The 16,118-nt window shown below is 36.5% G+C and overlaps 1 protein-coding gene across 1 annotated transcript in view; it reads left to right on the plus strand.

Moving 5' to 3' along the window:
- LOC120632127 (ubiquitin carboxyl-terminal hydrolase puf) overlaps positions 1 to 16,118 on the plus strand; it is a 63,274-nt gene that overhangs the window by 22,184 nt on the left and 24,972 nt on the right. The window contains exons 28-40 of the mRNA XM_039901930.1: positions 251 to 465; positions 912 to 1,080; positions 2,032 to 2,258; positions 2,680 to 2,883; positions 3,275 to 3,447; positions 3,954 to 4,120; positions 5,251 to 5,341; positions 7,452 to 7,629; positions 8,260 to 8,400; positions 9,586 to 9,740; positions 10,910 to 11,036; positions 11,903 to 12,013; positions 14,326 to 14,402. Of these exons, the coding sequence (XP_039757864.1) occupies positions 251 to 465; positions 912 to 1,080; positions 2,032 to 2,258; positions 2,680 to 2,883; positions 3,275 to 3,447; positions 3,954 to 4,120; positions 5,251 to 5,341; positions 7,452 to 7,629; positions 8,260 to 8,400; positions 9,586 to 9,740; positions 10,910 to 11,036; positions 11,903 to 12,013; positions 14,326 to 14,402 (2,035 nt within the window). The remainder of the gene's footprint in view (positions 1 to 250; positions 466 to 911; positions 1,081 to 2,031; positions 2,259 to 2,679; positions 2,884 to 3,274; positions 3,448 to 3,953; positions 4,121 to 5,250; positions 5,342 to 7,451; positions 7,630 to 8,259; positions 8,401 to 9,585; positions 9,741 to 10,909; positions 11,037 to 11,902; positions 12,014 to 14,325; positions 14,403 to 16,118) is intronic.

The following is a 16,118-nucleotide window of genomic DNA, read 5'->3' on the forward strand; positions in this document are numbered from 1 at the left end:
TATAAGCACTTTTGAAACATCAAGTCTGTCTGTTTGTAGTGACTCTACCACCGGCATACAATGAATAATCCTTGCTATAATAGCATTGATAAGTATCAAGTCATATCAATGCTATTTCTAGCAAATACTCAATTTCTTGCACTACTTCTGATTTTTTTCTGCAAATGATTTCTCAATTTTTTCCATTTCAAGCTAGCATTTTATTACATCAGTCGCTTACTTATGACATTTGTTGACCTTCTTGTTACAGAAGGTGCAGTATCCGAAGACATTGGCGCACCAGACCTGAACGAATTATGCGAACAGATACGGTGTTCGTTGGAAAAGCGAGAAATCATAGAGAAGCGGTCCGAACCTTGCACTCCCGACGACGGGCTGTATGGCCAGCTGAGTTTACTGACGCATTTGTTAAAACATCCATTGAGGTTTAAGAATTCTGAACAGGGTACTAGGACCTTAGAAATGGTGAGTAATTTTATTATGTTATGACGATTGCACGCAACTCTTAACTATCAATGGTTATGTGCGATTTTAGCAATAGCATCGATAGGAAACTTGCATTTCGGAAAGTTCTCAAGTTTTAAGAACGAATCCGCACTTGACCTTGTAGCGTGGCCTAATCCAGTCTGAGAGGTGACACGTATAAGTGGGCCAGTATTGGGATGATGATGATTTATCCTAATTCATCGATCGAACCAATCGCCTCTGTGATCAGTATTTCAATAATAATCCTCATTTCAAACAATCTTTAAGACGTCTATTTATAATTCCATCATAATGTCTTAAACATTACATCCCTCCGAGCTATATGCCCCTCCCATTACCACTTCAGTTTCGCGATTCATTGAGCTATGTCTATAGATATGGTCTTACTGCGAATCTCTTAATTTCTGATATATTTGATTGTACAGGTTTTCGAGTTTCTTTTCGACGTGCCAAATCCGTCGCAACGTAACCTTCCCAAATGCAAATCTCAGAAGTCACGCGCTGCTGCATACGATTTGCTAGTGGAACTTGTGCGGGGTGCGCCGGACAACTATATGGTGCTGCATCATAAACTGATGGATCACCATAAACCTGGTGAGTTTAGAGAATATTCTAGAAATCTGGAGCTTTATTCAATACAAGCGGTTCCTCGCGACTTCCTCCGCGAATGAGTCAACCTTAATAGACACATACTGTCGTGTAATTTTTTTATAACTTCTTGAAGGGTACTTTTAAAACTTTAATCGTTTACGCAGCGCACCCAGCGGAAGCTCTCATTCATTCTTCATTGGAGCTATGCTCCTATTAGTCTTAGCGTGATGATATATAGCCTAAAGCCTACCTCGATTTCAGTGTTGGATAGCCCATTTGGCTATCCAACACTGAAATATTTTTTCAAATCGTACCATAGTTCCTTAGATCATCGCATTCAAGTAAACAAACAAACAAACTTTTCAGGTTTATATATTTATATATTGTATTGTAGTGTATAAGATTTTTTTGTTTTCGGATATTGTGGATAAAGTTCGCGTTTTTACTGCATCGCACATCTTTTTGGCAATATGACTTTTGTCAATTACCCTAACCACCACATTCGGAACTCTATCTTATTATTTTGTGAGGAACTATATAAATCCCATCTATTTTAAATTTTAGAAAGGTTTGTAACATTGTGATAAAAAAATAGAGTCTACTCTGACCTACCTTATTTCGGCATGTAATCTATAAAAAAATTGGGTCGCGTCTTTTTAGAAAACATGAGCGCTGGACAATGAACATTTAAGCGGAACTTCCGCGACGGAAACCCTACTTTTGTCAAATACTAAGTTTAACTACCACTATCCGCGTTTTTTTCCACAAATCCTGCAGAAACTGTTGTTTCGTATATAGGTCAGTAGGTAGGTAAAATATATCGTATATAGGTCAGTTCAAGATAGGTTTAAGCCGTGCATAGGTAACATACGATACGTTTTTAAATTCTTTGGGTTGGTTTGTAGCAGACAAACACTTTTGCATTCGTGATATGCAGCATAGATTTGCTTGTAGGACCGCAATCATCCTACCCATGGGACTACTGGCCGGCCGAGGAATCAAGATCCGAATGCGGTTACGTAGGACTAACAAATCTGGGAGCTACGTGTTACATGGCCTCTTGTATGCAGCATTTGTATATGATGCCGGCGGCGAGAGCGGCAGTTCTAAGTGCCGATTCCGCTGCTAGCAGACATGGCACTACTTTACATGAGATGCAGAGGATGTTTGCTTACCTTATGGTAAGTCAGAATTAGCTCAAAATGGTTTTCTTTAAAGTTTTATTTTGTGAAATACTTCTTAATTTCTTAAACGCATCAGCTGTGATAAATTAAAACTAAGGATACAAGTAAATGTTTTGTAATATCCCAAGTTGATCAAATTGAAAATTTGTGTAAAATTCACTTATGTCTGGCGTTCTAAATTTATAATATTACAATGTACAATGCAAACTATAATAAAAATAAACCCAGAGAAACTATTACAACAATATAATTGGAAACTGTAGAAATGGCATACTAAAAGACCTTTTTCGTAACATGTTCTCTTTTTGGAGCTTTGTGGTTGAAATTCTTGGCGTAACTGTTTGCAATTAATATCCAATGTTCTTATGTTAGCATTTAACAGGTGAACGCTATTTGAAATGGGTGTATTTTTCTTTAGGAAAGTGAAAGAAAAGCCTATAATCCCAGGAGTTTCTGCAAAGTGTACCAAATGGACCATCAGCCACTTAACACTGGCGAACAAAAGGACATGGCGGAGTTTTTTATCGACCTCGTGTCGAAGCTCGAGGAAATGACGCCTGAACTCAAGAAACTAGTCAAAACGCTCTTCTGCGGCGTGCTTAGTAATAATGTCGTGTCTTTGGTAAGTTTCATACTTTCGATATCTCTATTTAGATGGTGGATATTGTTATTTTTTATTGGCTTTTGCGATTTTGTAATGTAAACTTTCTACCACTGATAGTATACTTTACAAAAGTTTCTTGTAACTTTAGTAACAGCATTAATGTAGGTTGTTGTTACAATAATATTTTTGATAATTATACGCTAAAAGGTAATCTGGAACAGTCCCAGCTACACATTGTTGTATACCAGAAATTAAATTCTTCGTCATTAAGATTGACGTGTGTGCGGGGAGACGTAGAGATGCATTGCATAAAATACTGTTGCATTTTTGCACATGTTTGAATTATGTATGAATTGGAAAAACATTCTTGTTCATTGATATGGTTTTAAATAAGTTTTTATTGTTTCAGGATTGTCCGCATGTTTCAAGGACGCTAGAGGAATTCTACACAGTCCGATGTCAAGTAGCAGATATGCGAAACTTGCACCAGAGCTTAGACGAAGTGACAGTAAAAGATACCCTAGAAGGTGACAACTGTTACACGTGCTCGCAGTGTGCTAACAAAGTGCGGGCGGAGAAACGGTAAGATGTTATTTTTAGTTGCGATAAAAAATGATCGTTCTTATTTATTGTTTTGTTATTACAGTTCACGCCATTGATTTAGTTCTAATATCAAAAATTTTAGTCCTAATGTAATTCGGGAGTAAATATGTGTCTTCATAAATTAGATAGATCGACCACAGCTATCTATAATATTTGATCTGTTTAAAAAACGTTGAGTACACAGAGACACAAATTCTATAGATCTACCAAAAATCAAAGACACTATTTTGTTCCCTTTTAAGAATTTGTTTTAAACTAAACTGCGTATACAATGTATACTAAGTTTTTAGGGTTATGAACTTCATAATAGAAAATAGAATCGTTTTTTATTTGCGTAGCGTACGAGGTCGGGTATATAATAGGAATCCTTTTATACGATAAGAAATATTTCGACTCTATTTGCGCGTGTTTTTTTCTTTTGCCCGTTGCACGAATTGTTTCCCCCTCATCAGTGCTTGCCAACAACCATGATCTGTTACTTACAGGGCCTGCTTTAAAAAACTACCGCGCATTCTGTGCTTTAACACAATGCGTTACACTTTCAACATGCTGACGATGTTAAAAGAGAAGGTCAACACGCACTTCTCTTTCCCCATGCGTCTCGACATGTCCGGCTATGTTGAGAAGCATCTAATGCCGGCGCAGTATCAAGGTATGGTCTACTTACGTATTTGACGTTTAGTTCCTGTTAAAGGCTCACATTTATAATGCTACGGGTCAGTGCAGTATTTGCGATCTCACCCAACAAGTCCTCAAGAAATCCTTGATTTATTTGACGGCCGATTGGCGCAGTTTGCAGCGACCCTGCTTTCTGAGTCCAAGGCCGTGGGTTCGATTCCCACTGCTGGAAAATGTTTGTGTGATGAGCTTGAATGTTTTACAGTGTCTGGGTATTTATATTTATATTCTAAGTATTTATGTATATTATTCATAATAATATTCATCAGTCATCTTAGTACCCATAACACAAGCTACGCTTACTTTGGGGCTAGATGGCGATGTGTGTATTGTAGTATATTTATTTATTTATTTATTCAGCCTCATATTCGGCCCCTTACGCCCAAACAACTCAGTCTAGCTTGCGCTTGAGAAATTTCCGAGCGCTTCTGTGAAGATACGCATTTTAAAATTTCTTCTAAACAAGATATATAATTTCATAGCTATATAATGAACAGTTATAATAATAGAATGAGTTGATATATACTAAAACTGTACAGTTATAAATGAAGAAATATACTACGACAATACACACGTCGCCATCTAGCCCCAAAGTAATCGTAGCTTGTTTTATGGGTAATAAGATAGCTGATAAATATTTTTTTATGATAATAATACGCATAAATGCTTATAATATACCGATAAACACCAAGACACTGAAAAACATTCATGTTCATCACACAAACATTTTCCAGTTGAGGCAATCGAACCCACGACCTTGGACTCAAAAAGTAGGGTCGCTGCCCAATGCGCCACTCGGCCGTCATAAAATAGAAATTGTAATTGTATAAGGAAATAATAATAATAAAGAAATTTGCAATGATTTCTTGTCAATTATAGGTTATCTCCGTTTTTGTAAGAAAATGTAGTTTGTCTCAGTCCAGCTTGGGCTAATGAATATCTCGAGTGCTTCAGTGAAGATACGCATTTTAAAATGACTTTATAAACAAGATATATAGCTATATAACAAATAGATTTGCAATAATTCGTTGTCAATCATAGTTTATCTCAGTTTATTTTAAGAAAATTTATTTGTTTTTTATTATTTGATTCTCACCTTTTTAGAGGAGAAAATAAAATCGGCAGAGTTGAAAAAAGATGGCGAAGGGAGTTCGTTCACAGAAACAGAAGAGTTGGATACTGAAGAACATTACGAGTAAGAGTTCCCTTTGATTTTTAAATAAATTAAGGAAAATATATTTAAGTGTGCCCGCAGCTGCGGCCGGCTGTACTATTTGCGTGTGCTGTACCCATATTTCTTACTACTAATTAAAATGCGAAAGTAAGTACATGAAAGAAATACCAGATCATTATTACCGCGCACTTGCAAATTATAGAACAATCTCCCATCTGATGCGTTTTCTAAAAAATACAATCTAGGGTTATTCAAGGGGCGGATAAATAAATTCCTTAAAAGCCGGCAACGCATCGGTGGCTCCTCTGATGCTGCAGATGTTTATGGGCGGCGGTGATCATTTAACATCAGGTGACCAACTTGCTCGTTTGCCCGATATTAATATTTAAAAAAAAGATGGAAAAATAAACAGCCTCTTTTGAATTTATAATATTTATTGGGATTTCGGGATAAAAAGTTGTGTTGTGTTTTTGTGACTGAAAAAGATCAAAAAGCGTTCAGTATTGCGTATAGGTATACGTACATACTTAGAAGCAAATCCAATGAAAGCCGATTTAAGTAATACTTTCCCAGCGGGATGACAGAAGAGCGTTCGAATGGATTGGCTTTAATGCATAGCGATCAAATGGTTGCAGCAAACATTAACGCTATTGAATTTCTGAGCATCTTAACCTCTGAATCCATTTTCAAAATCTAAATGTCAGTTTCCAACAGTTCAAATTTGGAACGCGTTCTTTTTTTAAAAAAATTACATTTACGACACTTTTTGGGGAAATGCGTATAAAAAAGATCCATCCCACCTTTCATGATTCTGTAAACGGCATTGGCTTCCTAAATAATTTATCTTTATCAAAGTGCTATTTATAGAAGTATACCTAATAATAATCTACCATGAAATATATAAAAATCGTAAAGAATGCGTCAACTTGCACCGAAATCGCATGAAAATGGCTAAAACGTGGTGCCGGTATTTGACCTTTATAGCGATAAAAATACAACGAAATTCACAAATCCAATTGATAAAATAGCTTTCTTGTTTCTTTATGAACATAAATTAAAGCACGAAACATATTAGAGAACTGTCTTTACAACATTTAATTTTTTCATCTGGGGCTAATTGGTGATGCAGTCGATGGTAGCAGGCAGTGCCGTTCCTAGGGTTTTGAATTTGAGCAAGCCCATTTACCTAAAGGACAAATTTAACTCGTCATGATCTCTAAGTCACCATTCTTGTTGTGCTATAAATGACAAACAATATCAACAAATCTTTGAAAAGCGATTAATGTCGACGATTAATGTCAGCACGCGAATTAAGATTTTAAATTTCGATTGATAAATGATTGGATAAAGTAGTTTCTATGCGCTGTTAGCCAAAATTATAAAAGTAATCATAGAACTTCAAGTGTTTCTATGAGTTCTGCTGTCTTTAATTTTTATTAAAGTAGCGATAGTGATAGTTCGGCGCGGCGCCGCGCCTTTCGGCTGGTTGCTACCACAGAGTATACCTGCCAGAGTAACGTAGTGCTTGCAGTAAAGTGTACAAAGAGTATATACATTATTAAGCAAAAGTTAAAGCATTGTATTTATATCCTCATTGCTATCAAGTTTAAATTATTTTGTTAATTTCATTTCGGAATAGTTGAGAAAAATTTAAAAGAGATATTTATTGTAACGCAAGCCCGGCTTTTCGGATTGTATGGTAGTACCGCCACTGGTAGCAGGGTAACCTGTTAGGGAGTATCAGCAGTGGCGTGCATAGAGGGTATGCACAGGGTATGCAGATGATATAAAATGAAGGAAATCTTCAATACGACTTATAAAAAACTCAAGAATAGGCGTTGCAAAAGTTATAAAAAGCTTAAAGCTTAACTTAAGTATCATCTGCATAGCCTGTGCATACCCTCTATGAATGCCACTGGGAGTATGAATATATTTACCTCACACCCCTAATCGGTTTCTACGCAACATTGTACCGTAACGCTAAATTGCTTAGCGTCTTACATATACATACATACTTGAACTTGTAGAGTTTATTTCTAACAGTTGATTTTCTTGCTCGTCCGTCCATTGATCTCCTCCCAGAAAAACATCCTGGATCCGCCCTTGTATTTATATTTCGATTGTATTCCAGGTACGAATTAATAGGCGTGACGGTGCACACGGGCACCGCCGACGGCGGGCATTATTACTCGTTCATCCGGGATCGCGAGCATGATCACCACGATCGCTGGTTGCTGTTCAATGATGCGGAAGTGAAGCCGTTCGATCCCGCGCACATAGCCGCTGAGTGCTTCGGGGGCGAGATGACTGTGAGTTTTACTTCGAACTTTTGTTAAATTATGATTGACTAGCTATTGCCCGCTTTCTTCGTCCGCTTCTATTATGGTTTTTTCAACCAATCCCGTCGGAACCGTTTTTTTTCCTAAGGTAAAAATTTACAGCCTTTTCAACTGACTATGCCAAGAATCAAGTTGATTGGTTTTTTTTTTGAACTTGAAGAAAGGATATGCATTTATAATATTATTACTAAGAATAAATTTAGTAAGTTAGTTACTAAGCAGATCCTTTAAAATCCAAGGTATCGTTTTAACAATCATAGTTTATAATAGGACTAGCAGTTGTCCGCGACTTCGTTCTCGTTAGATTCGAAACCAGCGAAAACCGTTTGTTACTCTAGCTAAACTTAAAAATCCATGTCGGTCATCTCTATGCAAAATGTCATCAATATAGGTTCAGCTTTTATGCCTAAATAAGTTTAGTTATTCGAATGCGTGAAAGTTAACTATGATTTATATGGTATCGAAGGTCAACTAGTTATATAATACTGAGAAGCCTAACTGTTAACAGATGGCGCTCTTCTAATACCATACAAATCGGTAGGTTTTCACATGGCATGGATGGAAACTTTGACTAAAAACCGGAAAATTCTTTTTTTTTAGAGTAAAACATACGATTCAGTGACGGACAAGTTCATGGACTTTTCTTTCGAGAAAACGAACAGCGCTTACATGTTGTTCTACGAACTGAGTCCTCCGCGGACTCAGCGGGGCTCTGACTGCGGCCAACAAGAGGAGGCACAGGTAAAAATATAAATAAGAAATTTTTCTTTTCAATTTTTATGAAAAAAGATTTAATTATTTATTTATCTACGTACGACTAGCATAACAGGGTTTTCTTTAATTCAATAGAGTGAATTTTTTAGGATACAATATTATAAAAGTTATGTTTATATAAACAATAAATAAATAAATATACTACGACAATACACACATCGCCATCTAGCCCCAAAGTAAGCGTAGCTTGTGTTACGGGTAATAAGTTGACTGATGAATATTTTTATGAATAATATACATAAATACTCATAATATACAAATAAACACCCAGACACTGAAAAACATTCGTGCTCATCACACAAACATGTTCCACTTGTGGGAATCAAACCCACGGCCATGGCTCAGAAAGAGGTCGCTGCCCATTGCGCTCGTCGGCTGTGAAATAAAATTATAATAGAATGTATAAAATGATAAACACAACAGTGTCAGTCTAAATGATTCTTTGAGTTTTGTTATCAATTCGGTGTAACTTGAAATATATATAAATTTTGTAACCCTCAACATGTATAATACTTTTTATATATATTTGCTGTCAAGTGACATATAATATTGTCGGGAAAAAATATAAAAATCATATTATTTAATATCATTTTTACTTCAAAACTGCCAGTAAAATAAATTTTTAGCCTCGAGCAAACTTTGTTTGCTGTGTAAGCCAAAATAGGGATGTTACTAAACCGGAATGTATTACTATATGCTATTATGAAAATTAAGCTTAATTTGCTATACTCAGCGAAAAGCAGGAGAATCTGTATTATGTAATTTATAATTTCTTCAATCCTTATATTCCACACCAAACAGATCTTCGGCAATGTACCCTCTACGCACGTTTCGCTCCGAAACCGGAGCATCCTCAGGAGATGTTGATTTTACAATGAAGAATTGTTAAGAAACAACATTGTAAAGTCAACATCTCTATATACACCATACAGACTCTACTGCTTTTCGTGGATCGTAGCAAATTAAGTTTAATTTTCATAATATATCATGGATTTCCGCAAAGTAACGCCTGCTTCTATCCAATACTATATTCTATGTCTAAGTAGCAACGTTATAAGAGGTTAATATTTCTGAAATCTTACCCCTATACAGTTTCTTAAGCGTGCTACCGATATAGAAAAAGTGATTCATAATCGTATAAAATGGTTGCAGTCATCGCGAGCTGAAGAAAGCCCTAGTTCAACAGTAGAAAGACGCGGGGAGGCAATTCCTGTAGTGAACCTACCGCCTGACCTCTTGCGTTGGATCTGGGATGACAACATGCAGTTTCTACATGACAAGAACATATTTCAGCACTCTTATTTTACGTATGTATGAATTCCTACTGTTTTTAGATTGTTTTATTTACTTGCTTGATTGGGTCTAATAACAAAATATAGATAATATAGTCGGAGGGGCAATTTCTTTTAGTCCACTATTTTATTCTGCTAAAAATTAGCCCTTGACTACAATCTGACCTGGTGGTAAGTGATGATGCAGTGTAAACGGTTTCTACGCGACAACGCACCGGAACACGGCAGTGGCACGTCTTTGTCGGTAGGATGGTAACTAGCCACGGCCAACGTCTCCCACCAGAAATTGGTTATAATTTCAAATAACGTATATTTCAGTATTCTAATTAAAGTAACTTAAAAATAAAGAGACAAACAACCCTTACAAATTGTAATGACTTCGAAACGCATTTACATGTCAAGCAATAAATATGTTGTCAATTTTATAAATTTAAAATGCATATAAAAAATTTTCGGAACCGATAGGATTTAAATTTATAAAATTGATAATTCCTCCAAGTGTAGGTAAAAACACTAATAAAAATTATAAATATGTTAAGTTGTAAAATGTTAACATATTTGATTTTATAGTATTCATCGCGTATTTTTATGACGATTTTGTATAGTTATATCTCTAAAAGTACTGTTTTTAGCTAAAAGTTGTAGAACAAAAGTTTTTCATTACTATGAGTACTGTAATACCCCATCGGCTTAATAGGGCCCCTACATATGTTATTATACATAGTGTTATACGATTCGAATTTCGTTTTGCTGGATTAAACGACCGCAATTTATTTTATTTTCTTAATATTTTTTTTCGTTCATTATTTACCTACGTCGGACTCTCCTTCGAGGGACCGAGTTCCAATCTTGGTACTTACCTCTAACTTCAATTCACCTGGATTCACGTGCGTTTTAAGTTATTAAAAATCACTTGCCTCAACGGATAAGAAAAACATCGTGAGGAAACATGCAGGCCTGAGAGTTCTCTATAATGTTCGCACTTGGCCAGCATGGTAGACTGCGGCCTTTACCTGTCTTATTATGAGGGGAGAACCGTGCTCTGGCTACCTGGGCCGGTTATTGGTTGATGATGATGATGATGAGTGGAATCTAGACAGATTAACTGGGTCACTGTTGTTCTAATAAAGGAAAGGCACCGTATATATTAGTTATAAATGTTCCATGCACCTTTTGTCGTGCAGATTCATGGGTCAGATGTGCAGTTCGGTACCGCAGTCATTGCTTACGCTACGGCCGGAAGTAACAGAAGTGGCTGCCAGACTGTCCACTTCGTTCTTCATCGAAACCTTTATACATGCTAAAGAAAAGGTATTTACATCATGAATATTTGGTAATATTTAATAATAGTATTTTATTATAAATTTTAATATTTTGGTTCTTCTTCTTCTTTAAACTTAAGAGCTGAGCTCGTGTCGGTGTAGCTTTTTCCAACCTTTTCTATACATGGCTCTCTCTTTTACCTCTTAGTCCCCACACTAACCTTTCGTTTAATTTGTCCCACAATAGCCAGTCTCGGACGTCCTCGTCCCCTGGTCTTACCATCTACTTCTAGCTATATTGATTTTGGTTCTTATCAAGAAACAATACAATCAAACGACGTGTAACTTATCGGCCCACCCAACACGCAGCTTAGGTTTTCCGATCAGGCAGAGGTCTGGAGATGATTACTGGAGACGGTTTTCTCGAAAGAGACCGGTTAACCGGTTCGATACATTGGGAGAATTGTGAATTATTATGTATTAATAGTGCAGTTAAATACTTTTTACCGTTAGGGCCAGTGTACATTGAGGACGACAGAGAAGAGGATTTTTATCTCGACCCAACGTAAACTCATTCGTCGATGCCTATATCAATCAGTCCACTGCTGGACTACAAGCTTTTAAAGGCTTTTCCCAAGACCTAAAATCAACACGCTGGGTAGATAGATGGGTCGGAGATCGCAATATGTGGTAGCAGTAGCACAGAGGACGCTGCTGCCCGTACTTTGTTATATTCCCTAATTAGTTGTGCATACATTTACATTGGTTAAAGATAATATGTTTTACCCTGTCCATTATAGTAACTGGGACGAAACACGTGGAAGTTAACTTATGTATTTCCTTTTCTTTATGTGTTTTCTGCATAATAAAGTGTGTGATGTAGAATTAAAGTGAATTAAATCATAAATGTTTTAGCCTACAATGGTGTCGTGGGTTGAATTAGTTACGAAACAATTTAACGCATCCGCGGCTGCCTCGGAGTGGTTCCTTAGCCATATGGCAGATGACACTTGGTGGCCGATGCAGGTACGTATCCTTGTATTACTTTGTAAACGCTAGACAGTGAACAGTTAACTGGTATTGTGTAAATGGGCCTTTATGCTAGCAAAATTAGAAAAGGAATTGTGGAACGAATATAAATGTTAATTGGTTGTTAATATACATAATTACAATCAATAATTATTAATAAAGGGGGCAGTAGAATATAAATTCAAATCAAACAATGAAGTATTTTGGTATTTTGTTATAGGATAATAGTGCAAATCCTGTGGTACAGAAAAATAGAAAAATATCATAATAAATAATATTGAGAGATAATGTTAAAGATTGAGAGATAATGTTAAAGAGTGCAATGTTTTATTTAATTTTAAACATATATCTGCAATAGATATTGTAAAGAATTTCAGGTTATTAAAGTTGAAAAAAACCGGTGATCTGTGGGGTATGTCGGTGATGGTCATTTCTAACATTATTGACGTTATTGCCCCTTATCTAGCTGTAATTTTTAATGAATGTGTTGATATGGGTATTTTTCCGAACCTAATGAAATGTAGTAAATTAATACCCCTTTTTAAATCCGGTCATAAAAATGACCTTAACAATTACAGGCCTATTTCAATCTTGCCAACTCTTAGTAAGGTCTTTGAAAAAATTATACTTTATCAACTTTTAAATCATTTTAATGTAAATAACTTACTTCATCCGGAGCAGTACGGCTTCACTAAAGGTCGTAGTACAACGGATGCAGGCGCAAGACTCATAAAGCATATTTACGATGCCTGGGAACGTTCGCAGAATGCCATTGGTGTTTTCTGTGATCTGTCCAAAGCATTCGATTGCGTTGAACACAAAACGTTGTTATTAAAACTAAGCCACTATGGCATCAAAAACGTTGCACTCAATTTAATTGCCTCTTATCTAAGTGATAGAGTTCAAAGGGTACGCGTAAAAGACATAAAGTCTAAGGGATCATCTGCCTTAATGGGTGTCCCACAAGGCTCAATTTTGGGTCCCTTATTGTTTCTGGTGTATATAAATGATCTGCCACACCATGTCAGGGGCACTTGTGAGATTGTACTGTTCGCAGATGATACATCTCTCATTTTTAAGACTGATAGAAACAAAGATAATTTTGACGACGTAAACCGTGCTTTGTCACATGTGTCAGACTGGTTTACTGTTAATAACTTACTTTTAAATGCAAAAAAAACTAAGTGTTTGGAATTTGTTTTGCCTAACGTAAAAAAAATTTATAAAAACATCATAATAAATGGAGAAACACTTGAAATAGAAAACTCCACTGTTTTTCTAGGAGTGACCCTAGATTGTAAGCTACAGTGGGGTACCCATATAGAAAGCCTAGCGAGTAAACTCAGCTCAGCTGCATATGCAATCAGGAAAATTAGACAGCTTACCGATGTTGAAACAGCTAGGCTTGTTTATTTCGCATACTTTCACAGTATTATGTCCTATGGGATCTTGCTGTGGGGAAAAGCTGCAGATATTGAAAGTATATTTATACTACAGAAAAGAGCCGTACGATCAATATATAAACTTGGATCACGCGAATCGCTTCGTGAAAAATTTAAACAAATAGGTATTCTTACAGTAGCTTCGCAATACATTTATAGTAATATAGTCTTTGTGAGGCAAAATATTAATCTTTATAAATCAAAAGCTGAAATTAACAATCGACTTACCAGAAACGGTCATAAATTGGTGATATCTGCATATCGTCTGCGAAAGGTGCAGAACTCCTTTGTGGGGTTGAGTATACGCTTTTACAACATGATTCCTAAGGAAATTCTTGACCTACCAATGCATACATTTAAAAAATGTGTAAAAACGCATCTAGTACAGCGAGGTTACTATACATTTGATGAATTCCTCAATGACAAGGTAGAATGGAAGCAGCCAGCCTCGCTCTCATCTCCCGCAAGATAGCAAAATGATTGTAAATGTTGATGTTGGAAAAGAGCAACTACTGAGTTTCTTGCCGGCTCTTCTCGGTAGAATCTGCTTTCCGAACCGGTGGTAGAGTCACACAAACATGCATACTTGACGTTTCAAAAGTGCTTATAAAGTAGGCCTACTTGAAATAAATGAATTTGAATTTGAATTTGAATTTATCAAAATTCATTTATTTCAAGTATAACATTATCAGATTTTGATTTATTTTCTTTTGTTATGCACATCATCTACTTTATTTTAATATTAGTATTTTGAGTTTTATATTATATAGTAAAGAAATCTCTTAACCAAATTAAAGGAACTCCCTTTAAACCTTAATTTAGTTTTGAACTTGCAAATGTAATACTAAATTGTATTTTTTTTTCCAGGTGTTAATAAAGTGTCCAAATCAAATGGTCCGGCAAATGTTCCAGAGGCTATGCATGCACGTTATACAAAGGCTAAGGTAATTTTCATACATCCTATAGATTTAGAGAATATGCAAATTTTACCTACCAATAAAATTTTTATTATGTTTCCATAGACGTCCGAAGTCCATTATGAGAGAGTACATCGTCTTCGTTCCGTGTTCACCGCTAGATGGCGTTGTACCTACCCGTAACCTGCGCCTGCGCCTCAAACGCCCTCCGTACGAAGCTGAGTGAACTAAGTTACTTACGACAAGCCGCCATGTTCTCTGATCATTGTTCGGCTCATAATACTAAAGGGCTGAGGATAAACACCAGGAAGACCTTAGTCTGGACTTCGGACGTCTATGGAAACATAATAAAAATTTTATTGGTAGGTAAAATTTGCATATTATGTGTTCCGATTGACGTCCGAAGTCCATTATGAGAGAAATGTTTGTTATCTCCTGGTGGCTTGTAATAAAACGCAACAATGTGATAATCATTAAATTATGCAATATTCAACGAAAATACTACAATACATTTGGAGAGTACTTTCAACATTCATCAAAGCTTCACTGCAATATACAATAAGGATTAGAATGACTGTTAAGCAATCGAATAATATTAAATAATCAAAGTAAACCACTACAGGGCACTTGAGATAATTTAACAAGGAATATGGTCTACAGTTTAATAAGCAGAAAAATATTCCGCAAGAGATTTGTCAGAAGCATTTTGGCTGGGTTGATCTATCTGTTTTTGATAAAATTTTCGAAATGTTGATTCATGTTGCCAATTTGCTTTAGACAAAATATCATTAATGGGGTAGTTTTCTATCCAGTTTAAGGAAGAGACCGCCGATCTAAAGCTACCAGGCGAGGCCTTTATACCGGCATCTATGAGGATCCGCTTTACCCAACCTCCGATGATTGTTGGACTAGCTGCTCTAACTGACCCTCTCGTTGTAATAAAGAGATTAGAAATTGTGTTTCGGTATTCTTTTGTCACGCTAGACAAAGTCCTAAGCCAGAAAACTGGGTCAACGTTCCTGTCAGGTGCTTTACGTAATAACCAACTGGACTGCTGATGATGGATACTATCAGTCTTAGATCCAAATTCCGGGTGCAAGATAATACTATCCTCATTATCTATGAAGTGCTTTGAATCGCAGTGTAATAGTGAGAGGTCGTGTACTCTACGACTAGAACAAAGAAGTAGTATAGTGGCGGTACGTCTAGAAACATCGTATAAATTACTGATGTCGGGATTAGTTTCTTTGAGGTATCTAATAAGGATTCTTGCATCCCATATGGGAGCCTTAGGCGGTATCGGTTTCGCTAGAGAAATCGCTTTTAAAACATGTTTTACGATGTGACTACTCGATATCTTCACATTGCAAGAAGTTTCACAAATAGATGCTATGGTTGATTTATGAACAAGAATGGTACGATAAGCCAATTTTTCAGTTAAATAAAGAAAAGCTAAGTAACGTGCTACATCTGCTGGGTTAGGAGAATGACAATTTAAATTATGTTTCTGACACCACAACAACCACTTCTGCCAAATGGGCTTATAGGTTCGAAGAGTAGATGTTCTCCAACACGATGATAGTAACTCTTTCTCCTGGACAGACCAGTTGTCGGTCAGTGCGTCCCACCCGAAATGAGCCAGGCTTCCAGATGAAGGCTGGACACCCGAGTCGGCGGTCGTCCCGTGAAGGTGTCTACCAAGTTGCGCTCTAGGTTCCGGATCTTCGTTGGGCGTTTTAGAGC

This window comes from Pararge aegeria, chromosome 19 (genome assembly GCF_905163445.1).
Source record: "Pararge aegeria chromosome 19, ilParAegt1.1, whole genome shotgun sequence".
Taxonomy (NCBI): Eukaryota; Metazoa; Arthropoda; class Insecta; order Lepidoptera; family Nymphalidae; genus Pararge; species Pararge aegeria.